Below are 24,402 nucleotides of genomic sequence, written 5' to 3' on the forward strand. Positions count from 1 at the left end.
TAGCGACTAAAACGGTAGTCCCAATTTTCTAAAAAAAATCTAAATGTTTTCAAAACAGCCGGTGTGTATGCACGGGCCTACAAGCTAGTCTTAATATTAAAGCTCCCACAAGGGGTATTTTTCGAGCTCCCACAAAATTCTACGTCATCTCCTATTAAAAAGGGAATTCCTCTTCTATTATAACGAGAATTCTTACCCTATTAAAACAAATTCAAACACTTCTAATTAAAGCGGGAGTCATTATCCTATTAAAACAAAATATCTTTTCCAATTGAAAAAACGGGTTTTTAAAATTTAATTAAAACTTCATTTAAAACAATTTGTTAAAAAATTAAAACGGGTTAGCGACTAAAACGATAGTCAACGGGTTAGAAAAAAAATCTAAATGTTTTCAAAAGAGCCGGTGCGTATGCACGGGCCTACAAGTTAGTCTTAATATTAAAGCTCCCACAAAAGTATTTTTCGAGCTCTATTAAAATTTCACGTCATCTCCTATTAAAATATAAATTTCTCTTCTATTTGAAAAGCGAAAATCCTTTTTTACAATGGGAATTTCTCTCCTATTATAATAGGAATTATTCTCCTATTAAAACAAATTTTGGCACTTCTAATTAAAGCGGGAATCTTCCTATTAAAACAGAATCTCTCTCTCAATTGAAAAAGTGGGTTTTTAAAACTTAATTAAAAATAATTTGTTATAAAATTAAAATGGATTAGCGACTAAAACAATGATCCCATTTTTCTAAAAAAAAAAAACTAAATGTTTTCAAAAATGCTGGTGCGTATGCACGGCCTACAAACTAGTCTTAATATTAAAGCTCCCACATGGGGTATTTTTCGAGCTCTATTAAAATTCCACATCATCATCTCCTATTAAAACGGAAATTCCTCTCCTATTGAATTTTTTTTTAGGCACTCCTAATTAAAACAGGAATCATTCTCCTATTAAAACAGAAATTCTTCATATTAGAAAAAATAAATTCTAGCACTTCTGATTAAAACATGAATCATTCTCTTATTAAAACGGTATCTCTCCCCCAGTTAAAAAATGGATTTTTAAAACTTAATTAAAATAATTTGTTGAAAAATTAAAACGAGTTAGCGACGAAAATATGAATCACGATTTGTTAGAAACTATATATAGTTACAATTGTTGAGCAAGTTTTTAAAAGAGTCGGTGCGTATGCACGGGTCTACTTTCTAGTATATATATAATAGTATAATCATACCAAATATTTCTAAATAGTTATATGAGATACAACAAAAAATATCAAATTTTCATATTCACATCTAACTAACTCAATTTTGGAGCATTACAGAGATGTCAAACACAACAATTAAATTAAATATTTAAAGGAATAGGAGAGAGAAGCGATAATATATATTAGAAAGATAATACAATAATTTGTATATTTAACTTTCGTTAAGGCGGGAAAAATAAGCAAACTCTCAGCTTTGTATGTTGATTATGTTTTTTTTATTATTATTACAGTTTAAGATTCCAATTTGTTAATTTTACGTATTTTGTTAGGTCGAGAACCGATATTTTTTTTTTCTTTTAACGAGAAATTGGTCATCTTGGCCGATTAATTAATCAATTCGGTGATTCGGTAAGAAAAGTTTAAAAATCAGTAAAAACTAATCAGTTTACAAAGCCGATATATGACTATTAATCGCCGAGATGACAGATATTGATAACATAGTCAAATAGTCAATTACTTCTTCTTTATAGATTTTCTTAAGACTCCCAATGCCCACGAGAACATGTCGTGGTAATTACTTGAGATTGTACACATGTTACAATCATCGAGTTACCGAGCACCATCAAGTATTTAGGATATTACATAATTCACCGTTTCACACAATTAATAATGTTAATCATACTCAACTTTTGAAATTCTTGTGCACCTATGCACAATCAACAGTGTAGATTGAGTAGTGTCCCAGACCATTGTTTTTTTTTTTTTTTTTTTTCCGATAAACTTGCATACCATATATTAGTTAGAACTTACACCCACATTGGAACAAGGTTTGCCTCCACCACACATTTGGGCAGATCTGTTACAGATAACTGATGCAGTCCCCACTGAGCAAGTTGGTGGGCATCATCATTAACATTCCTACTTATCCAGTTAAAGCTAACCGATTCTAAGTTACTACAAAGTCTTGTTACAGCAAAATGAATGGCCTTCAGACTCCACCTACATCCTCCACCATTATAGAACTGGATTATCTCTTCACAATCTCCTTGGATCACATAGTTGTAACTGCCCAGATAGCACGCCAACAGAACTGCTACTTCACTTGCTACCATCTCAGCCTCCTCAGGACTTGTTGCGTTAAACTTCCTAACAGCTGCTCCCACCACGTCACCAACATCATTCCAAGCCATACACCCAGCACTCGCAGCTCTAGTGGTCCTGTGAAAAGCAGCATCAAAGCGTATCAGAATACTGTTATTGGGGATAACTGGAAACAAGGTATTCAGCTCATTAATTGGAATAGGAATGTTAAGGGGATTAGGAGGAGCTTCTCTGAAAGCTTTGCAGCAGCTTGCTGTGATAACTGAGCACTTTCTAAGAAGCCTTGCTCTGCTGGGGATCCTATGTTCAAACTTTGCCTCATTCCGAGCTTCCCAAATTTGATAAAGCATCACACAATAGTATACTCCAGCTTGGTTGATATGCTCCTCTCCACTCAAGCACCACATCATAAACTGATCCACCCAATCCCTGATAGTATTATCACTATCATTTTGCATACAAACTCCAAGGTTCGAGCCAAACCAGACACTCCTGATTCCATGATACTCCAGCAGAAAGAACATGCAAAGTCTCCATGTACCTTTCTTTCCATTAGTAAGTCCCCCATGGGTAGGCCTCTTTTATAGACCTTCCACAGGAACATTTGGATATTAGCTAGGAGACTTGATCTCCAAATTCTAGAGATAGTTCTTTGGCTGAAACTGGAGGACTGCTCATCCCAACTCTTTTGGGTTAAAGAGTGATAGGCAGTCTTCACAGTAAAAGCCCCTTTTTTATCTCCAGACCAAACCATCTTATCTTTTTGAGCACCCATAGGCCTCACCACCACCTCTTGTATGTATTTGCTGACAAAAGGTGGAAACATCTGATTTAACCTTTGGACATCCCACTCATTGCCACTGGGTAGGAACAAGTCAGCTATATGTGCAAACTTAAGATCTGGGTGCTCAATTCCCAGTTCTTGTAAGGTAATAGGCCTGCTATCTTTGCAAAGCTAGGGATCCTGGATAACAGAAGTGGTTAGCCCATTACCAATGTTCCAAATGAGCCCCCCACTTATAAGGTTAAACACCTTATGTACTCCTTTCCAAAAGTAAGAAGTAGTTCCAGGAGGTTTAAGCACATCCCCAATCTAGTTTTTGCTATAAGTACTAGTAAAGACTTTAGTCTGATCCATAAGGACTCTAAGTCAGTAGCAGCTTTCCAAGGCAGCTTAGCAAGCATAACAACATTCATATCCCTAGTTTTACGGAAGCCTAAGCCTCCCACTTGTTTAGGTTTACACAACTGCCCCCACCCAATGGTGTGGACACTATTGGACTTCTGAGACCCATTCCAGAAGAAATCCCTACATGCTTTATCAATCTTATCACAGGTAGATGCAGGAAGGAGGTAGGTAGACATGACATATAAGGGGGTGGCCTGAGCCACAGCTTGTATAAGGGTAGCTCTCCCAGCCTGGGAGAGCACCTTAGCTTTCCACCCCTTCACTTTGCCATTGATCCTATCCACAAGATAATCAAAGTCCTCTGCTTTTTTCCTGGATAACATGATAAGGACACCCAGATACTTGTCCTTTGGATCAAACAACTTCATTCTCCATATTTTTTTTTTCTGTTTTAACTTAACTCGAAATCTAACATTTCTGCTGAAAAAAATGCTAGATTTGTCATAGTTAATCAACTGACCAGAGGCCTCACAATACTCCTGTAAGATAGTCTTAAGATGCCTACTATCTTCAGGAGTAGCTTTTGAAAAGATAATCAGGTCATCTGCATACAACAGATGAGAAATAGCTGGAGAGTTCCTTCTGATTTTTATGCCTTGGATCTCTCCCCTATTTTCAACTTGTACAAGCAACCTAGATAAGGCTTCATACACCATAATATACAGATATGGTGACAAAGGATCCCCCTGCCTCAGGCCTCTTTCAAGAATAATTTTCTTGAGGGGGGGGGGGGGGTGGGTCCATTTAACAGAACCTTGAAGGATACAGTAGTAAGACATTGCAACACCAGATTTCTCTAAGGAGCACTAAACCCCAAGTTTTTAAAAATGTCATCAAGGAAAGACCACTCTACCCTATCATATGCTTTTTCCATATCCATTTTCAGAGCCATCCAACCACTAGTCTTAGTTTTCATATGTTTCATGTTATGAAAAGCCTCACAGGCCAGCCCAATGTTATCCCCTATACTCCTCCCCTTAATAAAGGCTCCTTGGAAAGGGGATACAATCTTGTTAATGTGACATTTCAGTCTATTAGCCATTATCTTAGCAATGATCTTATAGCTGAAATTGCACAGGCTAATAGGTCTGAATTTGGCCATGTGATCAGGATTAGACACTTTATGAACCAAGGCAATACAAGTTTCATTAAAACTAGGATTCAGACTACCAGAGACATAAAAATCTTGGACAAAAGCAGTAATACTTTCTCCAATTATATCCCAGTAGTCATGATAGAAGATACCTTGGAACCCATCAGGCCCAGGAGCCTTAAGCTTCCCCATCTTCCTCACCACTTGCCAGATATCATCAGCAGAGGGTACAGCAGTGAGCAAATCATTATCTCTATTAGTAATAACAGGCTTAAACAGTTCCAAAATGTTATTATTTCGACCCCCACCTACGTGGCAAACGTCCATTAGTAGGGGTCTCTATTTTATTCATTTAATCAACAGGGCTAAAGCCCAATTCGCAATATCATGGATCAATGTACAGGCCCATTAACTCATGTGTCTAAGGCTGAACCTTAGCCACATGGCTTGCCACCAATATACGTTGATTTATGTCCAGATTCATTTCTCATCAAAGAGATAGTTATCAGTTGACAGTTATACTCTATCACAATTACTCAAGATACAAGATTACTTGAGCTACAAGGACTCTCTACTCTACCTCTATAAATATCAAACTATTTTTCATAAGGAACTACGTGGAAACTTGATCCCTAGAGAATAGATCTTGGGTACGTAGGCAGCCATTATTTGGTTCAGTTTCATCTCCCCCAACATCAAAATCCTCTGTTTATTAGTGCGTTCATCACCATTGCTCTCGTTGTGTTGAAGCAGTTTACTGCCGAAACATAATTGGCGCCGTCTGTGGGGAAAGAGAATTCATTATCACGTGAAACAATCAAGATGGTAAGCACGAGAAGCAGACCAAATAGTCAACATATTCCTCCTACTAACAAGAATCGCAACCCTCGAAATTCAAATCGGCCGATGCATGAACCGTTGAACAATCAAGTTGCTCTTAGAAGTAGGATCAATTCTCAACATCCGATCAGAAGAATAAGAACCGCCACCGCCTCCGCCTCAAGGAAAATTACAAGTGCCGCCACCCTTAACAGCCTTTGCAACAAGAAAATCGACAAGTCAATAATCCTCCATGCGGTCCGCCGTCTGTCCATGTCGATCCTTTAGTTGACATGGATATGGACGTGGACATTACTCTCACGCCAACTAGTGGAAAAAGTGATAGTAACAGCCAATTCACCCCTAATACGGTTGAGCGGGAGTTACGACGAGTCAAAAATTTAAATAGGAATTTGAGAAGGAAGCTGGCAAAGAGGCAAAGGCCGGTGGACGATGTTGCAAATTCAACAACATCAAGGCGACCACGAAGGGACGCAGGCCATTCCAGTGTATGGGACCGTCTTGACGATCCACTTCGTCGTCCTCAGCAACGTGCTATTTCTCAAGCACAATCAACCAGTGCATACTCTAGGAGTAATGACCCCTATTACCCGTACTTATGGGGAGAATCGGATTGGTAGGGATAACTACTACCCTAGACATGTCCGATCTCAAAGGGAAGATTTACCTCTGAGAAGCAATTTCATGGAAGACCGCCGTCCGAGATATGTCCGACATGACTGGGAAGGCGAGCATCCCAGACAAGAGCAACAAAACATGGAGAAGTGGTATAATTATTCCAACCACCCGGCCAAGGGTGACTACCGGCCTATACAGGCTGGTTACAGGGATAGACAAAGACAATCACCGATCGGAGCTGATCGTGCGTACCGCCAAAGATCTCTAACTCCAATAAGAGATAATGGAAGGTATCCTTCTCCACATGGGCACGACCAGGGGCGTCCAGTTGTTCGAGCCAATACTTTAACTCTAACAGAGCAACAGCTGAAAGAGTTGATTGCAAAAGAACTTAACGATAGAGAGTCAAGGGATGTAAGAATGAAAAACTTGACAGTCAATGATGGCGTACTTGATAAGTTTTTGGTCGACATTCAAGAAGCTTACCACCATCCCGACTTCAAACAACCCGATTTTGAACTTTATGATGAGTCGGAAGGAGATCCTGGCTTGCATGTTCTATCGTTCAAAAATAAGTTGGTGTTATGGGGAGGAGATGATCCGCTCATATGTAAGCTCTTTCCATCGACTCTAAAGGGAGAAGCATTACGCTGGTTTAGTGAGTTGCCTTCAAGATCAATTCACCAATTCAATGAACTAGAAAATCAGTTTGTTAATCGTTTCCGCCACAATTGCAAGACGCCAAAGGATGTCGACTCGCTTCTAAACATCAAGCAACAACGTGACGAGAAGTTACGTACTTTTGTTACTAGGTTTCGAAAGGCAGCAGCAGATGTTCCAGAAGTTTCTGATGGGATGCTTCTTTTCGCCTTTAAAGAAGCATTATATTATGAAAGAGATAGAAGTTCGAACTTCATTGTAAGGGATCTTTACCACTCTCTAATTAAAGATGTCCCTAAAACTCGATACGATCTGTACGTTAGGGCTGAACAACACATCCGTATCGAGGAGAACCTATCGGCGAAAGCAGCAAGGGACAAAGATATTCGGAGTAAAGATTTTTCTGAAAGCAAAAATTTTAAGCCGAAGCAAGGACAGTCAGATCAACAACATAACGATGGAAAGAATGACAATCAGAAGCAAGTCAATTTCAATCATGATGGAAAAACTCTACGAGCTAAAACCGACCCATTTCAATGCCAAGTACTCTGTTATATATGAGAAGTTGAAAAGTGGGAATCTTCTTTCCCCGCCGTATCCACTTTCAGAAGATACCAAAGAGACAAGGGGCAAAGCCTTGTGGTGTAAATTCCATAATGACTATGGCCATGAGACGTAACTTTTGTCTCTCTCCGGGTCGGATTCAGAAATTAGTGGAGAAAGGACTTTTGAGCGAATATCTTACGAAAAACTCTCAACAGATTGTCGCAACTTATGAGCATGTCATTAATGTTTCCCATTCTCATGTTGAGTCTCTTTCCAAAAGTCGAGTAAGAATCAAAAGCGTTTGAAAGTTAGTTATGTTGGTGAATTTAACCGTATCAACAAAGTCGATTTTGTCAAAGGAATCAGACCGAGACTTCGAAGAAGAGCCCCTCCGATTCATCGATGATGATCTCTTTGGTGTATATCACCCTCACTATGACGCAGCTTATAATTTTCTGTGTCTATAGGTGCTTCGTGTTCAACGGGTAATGATCGACCACAGGGGCCACTTCAGCGTCATTTTCAAAGTGGATGTTATTCTCGGATGCAACTTTGCGAGGGTATGATCATCGCCGAAGACAATCCTATCATCGGTTTTGCGGGACAACATCTTCGCCGGTTGGAAGAATTACCTTACCAATCAAATTAATGAACAAAGAAGTTGAGCTCGATTTCTTATTGATGGATTTGTCGATCCCACTATAACGTAATTTTGGGCGTAGATTGGATACATTCCATGGGGTCTGTAGTCTCCACATTTCATCGGTGTGTCAAGTTCCCATTCTCGGGCATATTTGCAAGGTTCAGTAGTGACCGGTATCCGCCCATTCTGTCATGACAAAGCAATGGATGACTATAAAAATCTGAAGTTCGAGGTAATACGATCCTTGCAAGTGCCCCCAAGATAAGTTACAGTTGCCGGCGTGCCCTCTATCTATAATATTGAGGCTCATGTGCAAGGGGCCCGACAGTGGATCGACTTTTGGAAGTGCAAGTAGGAGATTCAAGCAGAAGAAACCACTTTTATTTCCGCTAAACTTTCGCGTAGAACAACAAGAGTTGGTTTCCTTTTACAAATGAAATAAGCGTATCTTTGCTTGGAAAATTGAGGAAATGCGGGGAATAGACCCTTTTCATTTTTTGTCATAAACTTGACATTGATCCAAGTTTTAGGCGGTTCGCCAAAAACCAAGAAGAATGGCACCGATCGAAGCTCAAAGTTAAAGAGGAGATTGATAAGCTACTTGCGGTTAACTTTATCCGACGAGTTACTTACCCGAAATGGCTTGCTAATGTCGTCGCAGTGCCAAAAAAGAACGAACAAATCAGAATTTGTATTGATTTTACAAACCTTAACGCAGCTTGTCCGATTCATCCGTATCCATTGCCACGAATTTCCGAACTAGTGGATGCCACTTCGGGATTCCAACGCCTATCTTTCATGGATGCTTCTTCAGGGTACTACCAGATCTCTTTGAATGTTGATGACCAAGAGTTCACCGCTTTCATTACCGACCAAGGCATTTTCTGCTACACTGTTATGCCTTTTGGTCTGAAAAATGCCGGTGCAACCTACCAAAAGCTTGTCAATACAATTTTTTCCGATCTGCTGGGGATAATAATGGAGACTTATATTGATGATATAGTCGTTAAATCAAAGATTACTGGTGATCATCTTTCCGATCTTCAACTTGTTTTTGATAGGCTTAACAAGTATAACATGAGACTCAATCCCGCCAAATGTTCTTTTGGCCTCTCTTCTGGAAAATTTCTGGGATACCTCATGACTCGTAGAGGTATTGAGGCTAATCCTGATCAGATACGTGCCGTTATTGATATGTCATCACCAAAAAATAAGAAGGAAATTCAACGGCTTACTGGTCGGCTTGCCGCTCTTCATAGATTTATTTCTAAATATTCCGATCGTTGTCATCCCTTCTTCCAGACTTTAAAAGGGGCGGCAACTTGGAACATTGATTGTGAGATGGCATTGCAACAACTGAAGAAATACTTGATCAATCCTCCTATATTGACAAGTCCTTCAACGGGTCAACCGATTGGCATGTACCTAGCAGCTACAACTCAAGCCGTTATTATTTTGTTTTTCGTCGATGATGGTAGACCCGTCTTTTTATCGAAGAAGACGTTAACCGGAGCTGAGTCTCGTTATTCAAAGATGGAAAAAATGGCACTTGCATTGGTTCATGCCACTCGTCGGTTAAAACCATACTTCCAGGGGAGGTTGGTCAAAGTTTATACTGAGTATCCCTTACGCAAGATCTTTTCGTGAATGCCGCGAGGAATCAAGCAGATTAGCCGAATGGGAAAGTTATCTTAGTGCATATAGCATTGTCTTTGAAAGTCGTACTGCTGAAAAAGGACATGTTCTAGCTTCTTTGATAGCTGATTTTCCGATTGATGATTCTCCTATTGACAATTTCTTGCGCCAAGAAGAATCTATGGAAGACATTCTGCCACCAATAACTGGGGGCGACGAAGACCAACTTGCAAACGCAATTCCTAATCCAATTGACCTATGGATTGTTTATTCAGATGGCTCCCATAATAAATCTGGGTCTGGAATTAGATGCGTTTTTGTTAAACCCGGCGGAGAGAAGATTGAGAAATCTGTGCGACTTGGCTTCGCCGCTTCAAATAACGAAGCCGAGTATGAGGCTGCCGTTTGTGCCTTGAGAACAGCTTTGAAACTAGGGGCGCGAAAGCTCCAGTTATACACTGATTCTCGCCTTGTAACCAATCAGTTTGGCGGGTCCTTTGAAGCAAGAGATGACCGTATGGCGGCTTATCTTGGTTTGATACATAGCCTTGCTCGACAATTTGATAGCATCTCTATCACTTAAAGACCCCGAAATGACATACGTCATGCTGATTCATTAGCTTATCTATCCGCCACCGTTAGAAGCGAAGAGTCAAGACACATCACTGTGGAGTTCCAGAAAGGGCCAAGCATTGACTTTACCGAAAAAGAATTGCATGACTTGTATGTACATGAAAGCAATTACTTGTTTTGTTTATGACGCAAAACAAATAAAAATCGACCCACGTATAATCGCACCAATCATGACTCGGAAGCGGAAAAGAGAGATGGAAAATTCACAACATGGCCATACTTTGGATCTTCCATTAGAATCTGTAGATCCGTTTGTTCCTCCTGAATTCGCTCCCGAAACAGATAGTGAGTTGGTACATGAAGCAGATGATAGTTCTGAAGTTCCCGATATGATACTATCAGAGCCAGTGATAATCTCCGATGCGCAAGATTGGCGTCTACCTTATATAGACTACTTGCAAGGTTCTTCGCTTCCGCCAGAACCAAAACTCGCTGAAAGAATCAAATGCAATCCATGGAAGTTTTTGGTGATATATCATCGCATCGGAAGTTTACACTTATATCGAAAAGGCTCGGACTTAAACCCTATGTTGCGATGCCTCTCAAAACAGGAAGGACTTCAAGTTTTGGAAGAGATTCACTCCGGCTTATCGGAAGCCACTCCAAGGGCTTAAGTTTAGCTCATAAGGCTATGACCACGGGGCTATTGGTGGCGGAGATGCAAAAGGATGCAAAACACCTATCCGAGAGGTGTGAGCCATGCCAAAAGCACGATAATATGAGTAAACTACATTCATCGAAGTTGCATCCCATGCTAAGCCCGTGGCCATTTGCCAAATGGGGCTTAGACATTGTTGGTCCTTTATCTAAAGCTCCGGTAGTATAACGATTCCTTCTTGTGGCAACCGACATTTTACCAAATGGGTAGAAGCAAAGCCTTTGGTCCAAATCCATGCTTCCAACGTCAAAATGTTTTTATGGAGAAATATTGTTTGTCGTTTTGGCATCCTCGCGGCACTTGTATCGGATAATGGTAAACAATTTGATCTTTGAAGAAATTCGCATGGGTTGCGGCTAATTTGAAGATACGGCATAATTTCCGCGACCTTATCATCCATGAAAGTTAACGGGCAGGCGAAGCCACCAATAAGGTGATTTTGGCCAACTTAAAGAGGCGTTTGGCGCCAAAGGAAATTGGGTCAAGGAGTTACCAATTGTCTTGTGGGCTTATAGGACAACGCCAAAATATTCAACCGCATTATCACCTTTTAACCTTGCATATATGGTGAAGCGCCTTTACCTCTGTAACTGATTTCCAAGTACATCTCGGTCGATTCTTTGTTGAAACAGTTCTAATGACACCGCTTTGGCTCCAAAAGCTCTTATTGATGAAGTTCGCTCGAGGGACTACAACAGCTTATTAAGTATCAAGCCGACATGAAACGGAATTACGACAAGAAGATCCGCCCTAAGTCTTTTTGTTCCTCAAGACTGGGTTCTCTCAGAGAAACCCAAAGCTTATAGAATCAGAAAGTTTGGGGAAAATTGGCAAGGACCCTACATCATAGATCGCCCAAAGATCTAAGGGGTCATATTTCCTCCATTACTATTTCTCGGAAGAATAATAGAGAAGCCATGGAATGCTTACCACCTTCGCAAGTTTTACCGTTAGGAAATTTTTTGCAAATTTACATTACTCCATCAATAACAAGTCTATCCATCTATGTAGTTCGTTCTATGTTATCCATCAATAAAGGCATTCAACTTCCATTCTCTTAGTTTGGTTGTCATTTTACATTTCTCTATTCGTCTATACTTTTACTTTCAACAATGTCATTCATTAATGTTCATTCTAGGGAGGTCATTCATATTATGCCTTTTTCGGTCCAAGTAAGTCGCATTCATGCCTACTTGACGGAAATCCGAGTCAATAAGATGGTTATTCTTGCTCGGAACAATTATTGCAATACTCCCACAATACAATATCCGTGCTAATTCTACTACTAAGGCAATGGCGTTGTGTTTTAGTTTGGTCCCAGTGCACGGGTGACGACTTTGAACTTGTGACAACTCCAACAGTTGTCAGGCCGTGCTTCACGTTCGGTACAAATATTTTAACACCTGAATGGCTAGGTTCATGGAGGACGATCATGTCCCCTTTGCCTTTCAATAACTTTCTCCAATGGTTCTATATTGGGATGTTTTTCTCTCTACATGGGGGCGTCTCATTCTTTTATATTCATAAATCAACAACACTAAGTTTTATACAGGTATGTTATCTGACATCACAATGATAATCAATAGCCAACACATACTATATTTTTATTTTCATAAAAAGAATTCTTAGCTCTATGATATTACATACTCGCAATCACATGATCATTGGTTTGGGAAAATCCAATGGTTTCTTTCCAACTTTTCGCATATACAACTCGTACAAATACTTGTAATTCATCTTCTCACGTTCTAGTTCATCGCCCATTTCTATTAAAGTCTCTGTCAGTTGTCTTACGGACGATTCACAGTGTGCCATTTGCACGTGATCTTGGCCGAGCCGCTCGTTTAAATCTGTCATTCGCTTGTTATTTTTCTCTACCTCTTTTTGCGCACGTTTAAGTTCCTGATCTTTGGTCGCCACGAGTGACTTCAATTCTATCACATCTGCTTTTAAGTGTTTGTGTTCCTCCATTATCTCACAGGCTTTCCCAAATTCTTCGTACGATCTCTCCTCTGCTTCTTCCGTCCGCTCGGTTAAGTTTTTGTTTTCGTCTTCTAACTCTCTGATGGTTCCGCTCAACGCTTTGTTGGCCTCTTCCAATTTTTGGTTGAGTATCTTCCCTTTCTCTATCTCTTCTAAGGCATTGACTTCATTCGGAACGATATTTTTCTTCGCGACTTTTTCATGAATTTCTTTGGCCCGTACTACCGCCGTTTTAACCTGCGGCGAAAAATATCTGATTTCATCATCTTTCAGACTTAAACACAAGTTTGCAATAACTGATAAAAATAATACTATCATACCTGGTTTATACTATCGAAAATCATTGACATTGCTCATCATATTCTCCGAGGGTTCTCCGTGATTCGGGTCGCATTTTGATATATTTTTCGAGCCCTTCCATTGGCGTAATCCCGGGCGATCCCTTCACTTCGTCTTCCAAACTTGAACATCTCTGCTTCATCTACCAATTTCATCGGATTAGTGTTGTACACAAATTTCTTTACCGTCCTAACGCAATAGTAAAAATCAACGATCAGCTTACCATTAATAGATTCTGTGGTTTTCCTCCATGAGTAGTATTACCCCTGACGCCACTTGCCAGTGGTTGTTGGATTCTTTGCTCTTGCATTTTACTTTGCCGTTTATTTTCTTTCACCGACTTTGTGTTCTCCGCTGCACTATCTTTTGTAAGTATCACTGTTTCATTCTTTTCCTCAGATATACCAAACCGAGCGAGATATTACATTTCACCACACTTTTACATATCTATATTTTCTACGGTACATACCTTTTCCTCTTGATGTTGCGTATGTATTATATTTCGTCTGGGATGTTTGGTGCATTGTAGTCTCGTCCCTCGAGGAATCATACATTGTAACGTTGGTTGTCTCTCTTGGTCTCCGTTCGCCCGTTTTCTTGTGGCACATCTTCTTTTGTACAATTTACTTTTTTTGCTTGGCAAACTCAGCACTAGTTCTCGCTGTTTTAACTCCGTTCCATCTTCTTTTTCACTATCGCTGTCGCTGCCGAATATTGCATTTCTGAGACTCTTACTCTTCTTCGCCATTTCGCTATGTGTCTCCTTGGACCTATCGGGCCGTTGTTCAATACCCGCATAATGTCGGAAATCAACGATATCATCAAAGTAGCTCAGATCTACCAATCTTTCGTCAGAGCATTCATGAAAGAAGAAACGAAGGTTGTTCTACTTCTTTGTCCAATTCAATATCGGTAGTGTACTTTCGCGTTTTCGTTAGACACAAAAATAACTCGTGTTAGTCAACGGTTTACTCATAGTACTATTTTCAATACTTATGTTTTGGCTTACCTCGAAATTTGTTCGCACTTTAAACTCGCCGGATTCCACTTCCCTCATAAGCGTACAGAAATCTATCCCATCCGTATATACTTTTGGAAACCCTTTAAAACTTCGTTTGAATCCTTGAATTCAACTTCAAATTTTATGTACCCTTTCGTCATTATGGCTTTCGGTCATTATCAACGCGAAGATTTCTTGAGCCCGAACCTTCGTTAAATTCATTTTGTAAACGGTGCGCCTCGTAAAGATTAACCGAACGATATTGGCGGTTGTCGGTGCAATTTGCCACCACTCCAGTAATTGCGCTATTTCTTTGCTCAACGGAATTGCATTCCTGCAATTTAATTGTGTGTAAGTCATTACTACTTCATCTTCTTCGACTTTCGTTTCAAATTCGTACACTTCCTCCATCTCAAATTTCTCGAGTCCTAGTATTTTCTGTATTTCCTTAAGCGACCATCGACGCGGTTCCAGGTAGTCGCTGTATCGGTCACCTTCTTTCCACCTCACCAAGTCTGCGGTTGTCATCGAGTTTCCTTCTCGAGTATTTTTCGCCCGTATAGTACAGTAGTTCTACCTACAAAAAACGAAGAGAAAAATCGGGTCGGATTGCTCGAAAACCGGGTTCACTAAGTCCACAAGGACAAACCAGGCCAACTCAATGGGACACAGGTACGGTGCCCTTCCTTAAAGGGCGTTTCACCGTATCATGTGTGTTGATAATTTCCGCATGCACCAAGCCGGATTATAAAACAGTGGTTACGATGCCCTTCCTTAGAAGGCGTTGCACCATATCGTGTTTGATCTATATTGTTTTAGCTACAGCGCCATCATCGTCTTCATTCTTCAGCAGCTTATGCAGACGTTGTGCACAACACAAAACGTATCCTTTTTGTCGGCGTCTACACATGTTCGCAACAGAGATGATTCCTGATAAAGGTGTTCAACAGTTCAACGCCCAAAAAAAAAAAAACACAAACCACAAACCACAAACCACAAACCACAAAACAGCATAATGCGCAAGGGTTACTTACCACGGTATCATCAGCCTCCACGATGCGCTGAAGGGTGAGTATTCCGCTCTCAAATCTTGCTGTAGCGAAAGATACAACTAAATCTTTTAAAGGCGCCAATAACAGGATGACTTTGTGAATCAGCCGTTTTTCGTGATCTTTCCGATCCCTTTTTGCTGGTGCGATAGTAAGAATAGATGAAGACGATGACGAGAGGAGTTGCCTGGAACAATAGGAACATATAGGTGGATGAGAACGATACTAACCTTTTCTTCAAAACCCGCAACTTTTCTTCATCCGAAGTTCTCTTGCCTACGTCTGTGTCAAGTTTTTTTTTTTATGGAGTAGGATATGCGGCCCTAGCACTTATATAGGATTATGCGCGGGTTTTCCAGTGCTGGTGGAATTCTTCTCCAACTCCGACTTTCATCCCTACTCTCAATTCTTATCTCATCCGAACACTTTGAGTCCTATTACTGTTTAACTTTCTTTTATTATTATTATTACTATACTGCCCCTACGTTTAATTTTCAACGGTATAGTCCAAATATCGCTATTTCGTTGGCACGCTTCGTCGAATTCAGCTTTCGCGTCATCGACATCACTTTCGCCTTGTTACGAAATGCATTCGGTACAGTATTCGGCACTCAATTTCTTTTTGATATTTTCGCCCGTATTTTATTTATGTGCATATTTTATTCTATCTATGCGTTTTCGGCCGTTTTTTATTTAACTATGTCATTGCGTCCCGTATACGTTAATTTGACATTTTTTCATTTCCGCTAATTCACGAATTTTTCCCGATTGTCCATTTTTCTTATCGTTTACGTTCACACGACACTTTGTTATACACTCCGCTTACTCTTTTATTAATTCATGTTTTCCGTGATTTATCTTCTCTTCTTTGCCCCCGCGGAACTTTGTTCGCCGACAAAGAGGGCGGATGTTCGACCCCCACATACGGGCAAACGCCCATTAGTAGGGGTCTCTATTTTATTCATTTAATCAACAGGGCTAAAGCCCAATTCGCAATATCATGGATCAATGTATTGGGCTCATTAACTCATGTGTCTAAGGCTGAACCTTAGCCACATGGCTTGCCACCAATATATACGTTGATTTATGTCCATTCATTTCTCATCAAAGAGATAGTTATCGGTTGACAGGTTATACTCTATCACAATTACTCAAGATACAAGATTACTTGAGCTACAAGGACTCTCTACTCTACCTCTATAAATATCAAACTATTTTTCATAAGGAACTACGTGGAAACTTGATCCCTAGATAATAGATCTTGGGTACGTAGGCAGCCATTATTTGGTTCAGTTTCATCTCCCCCAACATCAAAATCCTCTGTTTATTAATGCGTTCATCACCATTGCTCTCGTTGTGTTGAAGCAGTTTACTGCCGAAACAGTTATTATTTTCATCAGGACAATCAGAGGTAAAAATATGCTCAAAATATTCATTAACAGCCTTACCCACATTGGTTCTCCCCAGCTGCCAGTTACCATCATTATCTTTTATGCTCTCAATCCTGTTTTTTCTCCTCCTATATAGAGTGGAAAGATGGAAAAATCTTGTATTCTTTCCTCCTTCCTTAATCCAGTGATTAGTGGACTTTTGTTTCCAATAGGATTCTTCCTTCACATACCACTCTAGCAAGGTTGTTTTAAGAGCCTTAGCTTTATTATGGTTCTCATTCGTAAAAGGCTTTGATAGGACATTTTCCAGCTTACGTTGAGTCTTCTTAATATTCTGGAAAATGTTCTCAAAGACATTCTTGTTCTAATAATTAAGATTATCTTTTGTGGCATACAACTTATTAAGAATATTTTCATCAGGCATATCATGCATCACAGACTTCCTTGCTTCATTAATACAAGGCTTACAAGAGATATCAGATAGCCATATGCTAAAGAATTTAAAAGGTTTTAAACATCTATCTTCAGGGTTAGTGAGAGAAATATGCAAAGTCAGGTGATCAGAAGATGCATTAGCAACAGTTCTCATATGAGCATTAGAAAAATAAGTCAGCCATTGGGGGGTGGCCATAACATGATCAAGTTTTTCCAGTACATGAGCTCCAGGGGTTCTATGATTGTTCCAGGTGAATTTGGGCCCCTTGAAGCCCAAGTCCACCAACCCCAGATCATTAATGAGATTGTTAAACTCCATCATGTACTTAGTTAGCTTGCTACGCCCCCCGAAAAGGCACCAAGGCCCTGGCACTAGAGGAGCTATGTCCTTCAACTCAGCCCAAACCATACCTTTACGACTAGGTACAGGGTCACCATACACAAAGGAAAAATAAAACACAGCCTTATTATAGTAATTTGATATTTTACCTGTTATCTGGTTCATAGTAGCTCCTAGAACTTCCAGGTCCACTCCATCTTTTCACATGATCACTAAACCACCACTCAGACCATCCACAGGTACACAGAAATATCCCCCCATCTTAAGCATCTTCCTTACCACTTCTACACATTTCGCATCCACATTTGTTTCAGACAAACACAAAATATCAAAACCCAACACCCCCATTTGGTCCTTTATATGGTAAATCGCCGTGGTGGAACCAATACCCCGGCAATTCCAGACGTAGATCGTCATTGGGGTGAAGGTGACTGTGTTGGGACAGTCACCGCGAACCCTTCTGAAGCTTTAGCATACGGAGCCTTTCCTTTATTAGTGCTGACCAAACCACTTAACCAAGACATATCCATATTCTTCCCTACTGATCGAGCATAATGTTCCCAAATGCTCTCCTCATCACTATCTTCTAGAGCTGGGGCTGGACCAGAACCCTGACCTTGATATTGCTTTCTTCCAGCCATGTTATGCCTCATAGCTGAATCGTCTACTGCCAGTGGCATTAGTTGTGAGACCGTCTCATCTGAGTTATAATCCACCCCTTCTCCCTTATATGGGATCATTCTTGTTTCTCGACCTCCATCTCTAGATATCAATATGATTTTTGCATTTCTTGGGATGAGGGTTCTCCCTTTTCCTTTCCTCCTCATTTCCTCTGCTTCAAGCTTTGCCTTTTTTGATCTGTTGACCGCGTTCCGCACTCCTTTCCCTAGCATCTCCTCTTATTTCTTTGATTTATCCGCCATGTTTACACTCAGTTGAAGAAATTTTCTTTTGTTATTCTGATATGGGCTGGAGTGATAAACCCCTGGTTCTTGTGGATATGAAGTAGATCTATAGATAGATATAGTTTTGTGTTTCCAAGCTAGTTTGGGGTTTCGTACTGTCAGCTGCTTGAAAGCCTTGCCATCTTTTCTAACCAGCCTGGTATGTTGAAATTGGGTGGCGTGGTCAATAGAATCATTTCCCGCAGCTAGATCTTGAATTCCCCCATCTGCCCTAGATAGCCTTAGCTCAGTTTGGTTTTCCAAGGCTCTTCTATAAATCTGATTAGGTGTCGGAGCGAGGTGGTCTGTGTCTGGAGATTCCAGCTCTCATAACCTAATCTCTGAGGTTTTGGGCTCTGAGGACCGATCCATCTCAAAATCTGCCCCATTTTGGATTCCAAACTGACCCTCCTAGTCTTGGGCCAAAAGTAGACATCCTCCTCCAGAGCAAGATCCAGACCCCGATATCAAACCCGTATCCGATGTGGATGGGCTGGGCCTAAGCTGCATTATTCTGTGGCCCATTGGGCTCAGGGGTACCGAGCTTTGCACCCTTCTCCATGTGCCCCTCTGTGCTTCGAGCCATTGTGGAGACAGATGGCCCCCTTGACTGTGTCTCTGTTGCAATAGTCACAATGGCTATATTCCCGTTCAAATTTGGAGCCATGTTGGCTTTGTCCTTCTCTGATCGTCCACGAGTCCCTGATGATCTCCCATGGCCTGAAAATCTTGCCAATTCCGGAGCTGGGATCTCATTGTACCGAGGTTGCCTTGGATGTCCAGATATAGTCACAACTTGTTTCTCTTTGCATGTTATCCCATAGAAGAACTTGTTTGCCTTCAGCATGCTGGTGAAGTTGGGTTTGACATCCTTACCCGATCCTCCACATTTGACCAGTTCATAGCGATGTTGAGCTCTCAGCCGACAAGCATGATGGTCATGCCCAATAATCCCACAGAAATAGTAGAAGAGTTCTAACTTTTCATACTTAAACTTAACATGGCAAGAGGTTCCTGTTTCAAGCATAACTGTTAGACCCTTAGTGAGTCTCTCCTTGATATCCAGCAAGACTCGGACCCTAGCCACCGGTTGGCTGAACTCAAGAGGACAGGATGTATCTTCCTCAGAGACTTCCCCCAGTTCTTTTTCAATTATTCTGACATTCTCTCTATTTATTTGCTCCCTTGGCAATCCCCATATCTGAACCTAGTAATTTATCTTGTCAAAATTATAGTCTTCCAAACTCTGTGAACTAACCCACTCCATGATAGACAAAATGTGTCCATGAATAATCCAGGGACCATTCCTAAGAACATGACTGATTTCCTCATGCTTCTCAAAGATGAGCTTGACATGCTCTCTGGTAATGAGTTCCATGGTGATTTGCCCACTTGTTTGCCATATTCTATGCAGTTCTGTTCCCAAATCAGCTAGGTTGATAGGATAGCCCCCATACCACTTTCCTACAACCATGAGATGTGCATTTCCATAGTCGTTTGTGTTAAAGGTTAAGCTTTCTAATCTCACTTGTTTTTTTTTGTGTAAACAGATTCTTCATTTTCTGCTGTAACAGCTCCACCTTTGCATCTGTTACTGAGCTTGATGATTCCCCCAGGAGCAGGGGGTGTTGTGTGAGAGATGGGTTAGGTTGTGTTGGTATGAAGGGGGGGGGGGGGTGGGGGGTGGGTGGGTGGGTAGGAAGTGTAGTGGAAACGAGACACCGAAGAAAGAAAAGTTGAGAGGGAGGTTAAGAGGAACCCAGGGGAAGAGAGGTAAAGAGGTTGCTATCGCCCGCAGGAGAGGCTCACTACTGCATGTATCTGGGTTAAGAGGAACCCATTGTCTTTATTGTATCTTTCATTTTAATGTGTTTGGGAACTTTATAATGATACATTTTTCACAAGTTCCAATTGTGTAAATACAATCTCACGGCTTTAGCACCAGGTAGCTTTGTCTTATAATTCTCCATTTTTATTAGGAAATTAATTACACCGATTTTCATATATAGTTCACTGGCCCTTAATTAATTGGTAATTTAGAGACTATAAATTGGACTAATCAGAACAACAACTTGAGATACAATATAGAAATGGATTCATTCATGCCATTGCCAATATCACACCTCTTGCTCACACTCTAACCTTGTGCATGACTTTGGGGCACAGTCTAATACCTCCTGACCGGAGGCATAGTGTCATTGCATCCAGTGACCCTACTCATACCAGACCAAATGTTACATCACAATTTCTCCTTGCTCATAACAAAGCAAGAAGTGAAGTTGGAGTTGGTCCACTATAATGGAGCAAGAAGCTAGCAATGGATACAAGCCAACTTGTAAGGTACCAAAGAGACAAGAAAAGTTGTAAGTTTGCCGATATGAGTTCAACTAAGTATGGTATGAACCAGTTGTGGGCTAGTGGAATTCCGGTGACACCACAAGCAGCGGTGGAATCATGGGTGGAGAATAAGAAGTATTATAATCATGTGAACAACACTTGTGCACCACAGCATAACTGTGGTGTATATAAACAGGTTGTTTGGAGGAACTCCACATAGGTTGGATGTGCACAAGCTAAATGTTCTAAGGATCATGTTACTCTTACAATATGTTTGTATTATCCACCTGGTAATGTAATTGGACAAAAACCATACTAGCTAATTTAGACTCTTAGATCAGAGCTTGAATTACCATGAAATTTTGCACGTCCAAGCAAAGGACATCCTCATCCAACAAGGTTTGCACAAGGCTTTAAAGGGGATTAAATCTAAGGTGACGAATATGAGTAATGATGATTGGGAAGAGCTCGATCTTCAGGCTTGTTTATCAATCCGATTATGTCTTGCTAATGAGGTCATGTATAGTGTGATGGGAGAAAATACCGCTGCCAGTATTTGGCTCAAACTAGAGTCTATGTATATGACCAAGAGCATGACAAACAAGATGTACCTTAAGAAGCGTCTTTATAGGTACATGATGGTCGATGGTTCAACAATGCAAGAGCACGTTAGTGAGTTCCGTCGACGTCTAGCGGATTATTTAAATGTTGGTATGAAGATGGATGATGAGGATCAAGCGGCATGTTTAATATTCTCCTTGCCAGAAAGCTATGAGCATCTAATGACTACATTTATGAACAAAGAAGTCGTCGATCTTGACGAAGTTCAGAGTGCACTTCTTTCTTATGAGTTGATGAAGAAGACACGTGTAGAGAATAACATTGATGCAGGTCAGAGGCTAGTGGCAAGAGGAAATTCGTATGAATAGAATTCTACAAGTAATAAGAATTCTAGGTCCAAGTCAAAGAAGCCTTTAAAACATGTACATTGCTACAATTGCAATGAAAATGGACATTATGCAAGTAATTGTCCTCACCCGAAGAAAGAGAACAAGAGAGATGGTTAGAAGAAAGGTAAAGCAAAAATTGAGACAAGTTATGCTTCAGGCTCTGAAGAGGATGAGTTCAGTCTGTGTGTGTCCACACAAGACTATATGACCGAAAGGTGGATTCTTGATTCCGGATGTTCCTATCATATGTGCCCGAATAGAAAGTGGTTTACTTCTTATGAGAGCATTGATGGTGGTTCCGTTTTGATGGGTAATGACGTTACTTGTAAGACGGTAGGATTGGAACTATACGAGTCAAGATGTATGATGGTGTAGTGAGGACTTTAACCGATGTGAGACATGTTCCTGCGCTAAAGAAAAGTCTTATTTCTCTTGGTACCTTGGATTCCAAAGGCCACAAGTTTGTGGGCGAAGGTGGAGTCCTAAATATTATTAATGGCTCTTTAGTTGTTATGAAGGGTCAAAAACATGGAACCTTGTATACTCTGATAGGTAGTATGGTGATAGGCGATGTAGTAGTGGGTGCATGTAGTAATGATTCTGAGTGCACTAAGATATGACATATGCGTTTAGGGCATATGAATGAAAAGGGTTTGTCTGAGTTGTGCAAGCGAGGGTTCTTGAAGAATTTGAAGAAGCCAAGTATGGGGTTCTGTGAGCATCAAGCGTTTATGGGAAGTGATCTGAGAGTCAAGTTCAAGTCAAGCAAGCACACGACAACAGGCATCCTTGACTATGTGCATACAGATGTTTGGGGACCCTCCCGGGTGGCTTCAAAGGGAGGTAACCGCTATTATGTCTCATTCATTGATGATCATACTCGCTATGTGTGGGTGTATATGATGAAATCGAAAGATGAAGTGTTTGAGACATTTAAGAAGTGGAAGGCAAGGGTTGAGAATCGCACAAATAGGAAGGTAAAGACATTACGGTATGACAATGGTACTGAGTATACCTATGGACCTTTCCAAGAGTTTTGTGGGCAACAGGGAATTGCCAGACACTGGACAGTCAGGGGCACGCCACAACAGAATGGAATGGTAGAGAGGATAAATAGAACCTTGCTTGAAAGAGCTAGATGTTTGTTGTCTAATGCCAGTCTAAGCAAAGAGTATTGGGCAGATGCAGTGTCCATAGCGTGTTACCTGTACAATAGGTCACTAGTACCAGCTATAGATTGCAGGACACCTTATGAGGTGTGGTCAGGTAACCCAGCTGATTATAGTATTTTACGAGTGTTTGGATCGACAGCTTACTACCATGTGAGGGAAAGTAAGCTAGATCCTAGAGCTAAGAAGGCCATATTCTTAGGCTTCGCAAATGGGGTAAAGGGATACAGATTGTGGTGTCTAGAAGACCACAAGTTCCTGGTTAGCAGAGATGTTATCTTTGATGAGACTTCCGTGTTATCTTTCAGTAAGCCGGAAGTAGCTGGGCAGAATGGTGAGTCTATAGAAGTTCAAGCTACTAAACTTGAGTTGTCTAATGCAGCAGATGACTGGTTAGATCATGATGAGGTACCAAATCATGGAACCACACATGCAGCAACAGGAAGAAGAGCAAGAGCATCCGCAACTTGTAGTGGCTAACCCTAGGCCAAAGAGACAAGTTAAAGAAGTGCACAAGTATGGGCATGAGAAGCCGGTGAAACACTATGGTCAGGTGGATTTAGTGACATATGTACTGAATATCGAAGATGATGAGCCAGATAGTTTCAAGAAAGCTGTTAGAGATGCTCATTACAGAGATTGGTTGGTAGCTATGCAAGCAGAGATGAAATCTCTTGATAAAAATCACACATGGGACCTAGTTTTATTGCCAAAGGGCAAAAGGACTATCGGCAGTAAATGGGTGTTCAGAAAGAAAGAGGTCCTTCTTGAGTCCGACAGTACTGGGTACAAGGCAAGAGTGGTAGCAAAGGGTTTTTCACAAAAGGAAGGAGTCGACTACAATGAGGTATTTTCCCCGGTGGTCAAACATATGTCCATTCGTGTGTTATTGAGTTTAGTTGCTCACTTTGACTTGGAGCTAGAGCAACTTGATGTGAAAACTGCTTTCTTGCATGGGGACTTGGAGGAAGAGATCTATATGAGACAACCTGAAGGGTTTGTCGTTGCTGAGAAAGAAGATCATGTATGCAAATTGAATCGGTCACTGTACGGCTTAAAGCAATTGCCCAGGCAATGGTATAAGCGCTTTGACACGTTCATGATGCAATATGAGTACACCCAAAGTAAGTATGATTGTTGTGTTTACTTTCGTAGGCTTCGTGGTAATGACTTCATCTATTTCCTGCTTTATGTGGATGATATACTTATTGCTTCCAAAAGCATGGTGGAGATAGATAAGTTGAAATCTAAACTTAGCTCTGAGTTTAAGATGAAAGACTTAGGTGGAGCCAAGAAGATACTGGGCATAGAGATTGACAGAGATAGGCAGAATCGACGGATAGTTGTATCTTAGAAGAAATACCTTCAGAAAGTACTTTCGCGTTTTGGTATGGAGAATGCAAAGTCGGTTTCTATGCCTTTGGCTGGGCATTTTAGGCTTTCAGCTAAGTTCTCTCCTAGTTTGGTGGAGGAACAAAAGCATATGGCACATGTTCCTTATACTAATGCAGTGGGCAGTTTGATGTATGTTATGGTGTACTGCTGCGCCCGGACATTTCACAAAGGCGATTAGTGTTGTGGCGGTATATGGCTAATCCTGGGAAGCAGCATTGGGAGGCAGTGAAATGGGTATTAAGGTACTTGAAG

At 40.8% G+C, this 24,402-nt stretch overlaps 1 protein-coding gene across 1 annotated transcript; it reads right to left on the reverse strand.

Moving 5' to 3' along the window:
- Nucleotides 1-2,008: 2,008 nt before the first annotated feature.
- Nucleotides 2,009-2,710, reverse strand: LOC147514501 (uncharacterized). The gene has a single exon (XM_086592606.1). The coding sequence runs from the start codon at nt 2,708-2,710 to the stop codon at nt 2,009-2,011; it is 702 nt and encodes a 233-aa protein (XP_086448732.1).
- Nucleotides 2,711-24,402: the final 21,692 nt, after the last annotated feature.

This window comes from Coptis chinensis, chromosome 2 (genome assembly GCF_015680905.1).
Source record: "Coptis chinensis isolate HL-2020 chromosome 2, ASM1568090v1, whole genome shotgun sequence".
In the NCBI taxonomy this organism is placed as follows: domain Eukaryota; kingdom Viridiplantae; phylum Streptophyta; class Magnoliopsida; order Ranunculales; family Ranunculaceae; genus Coptis; species Coptis chinensis.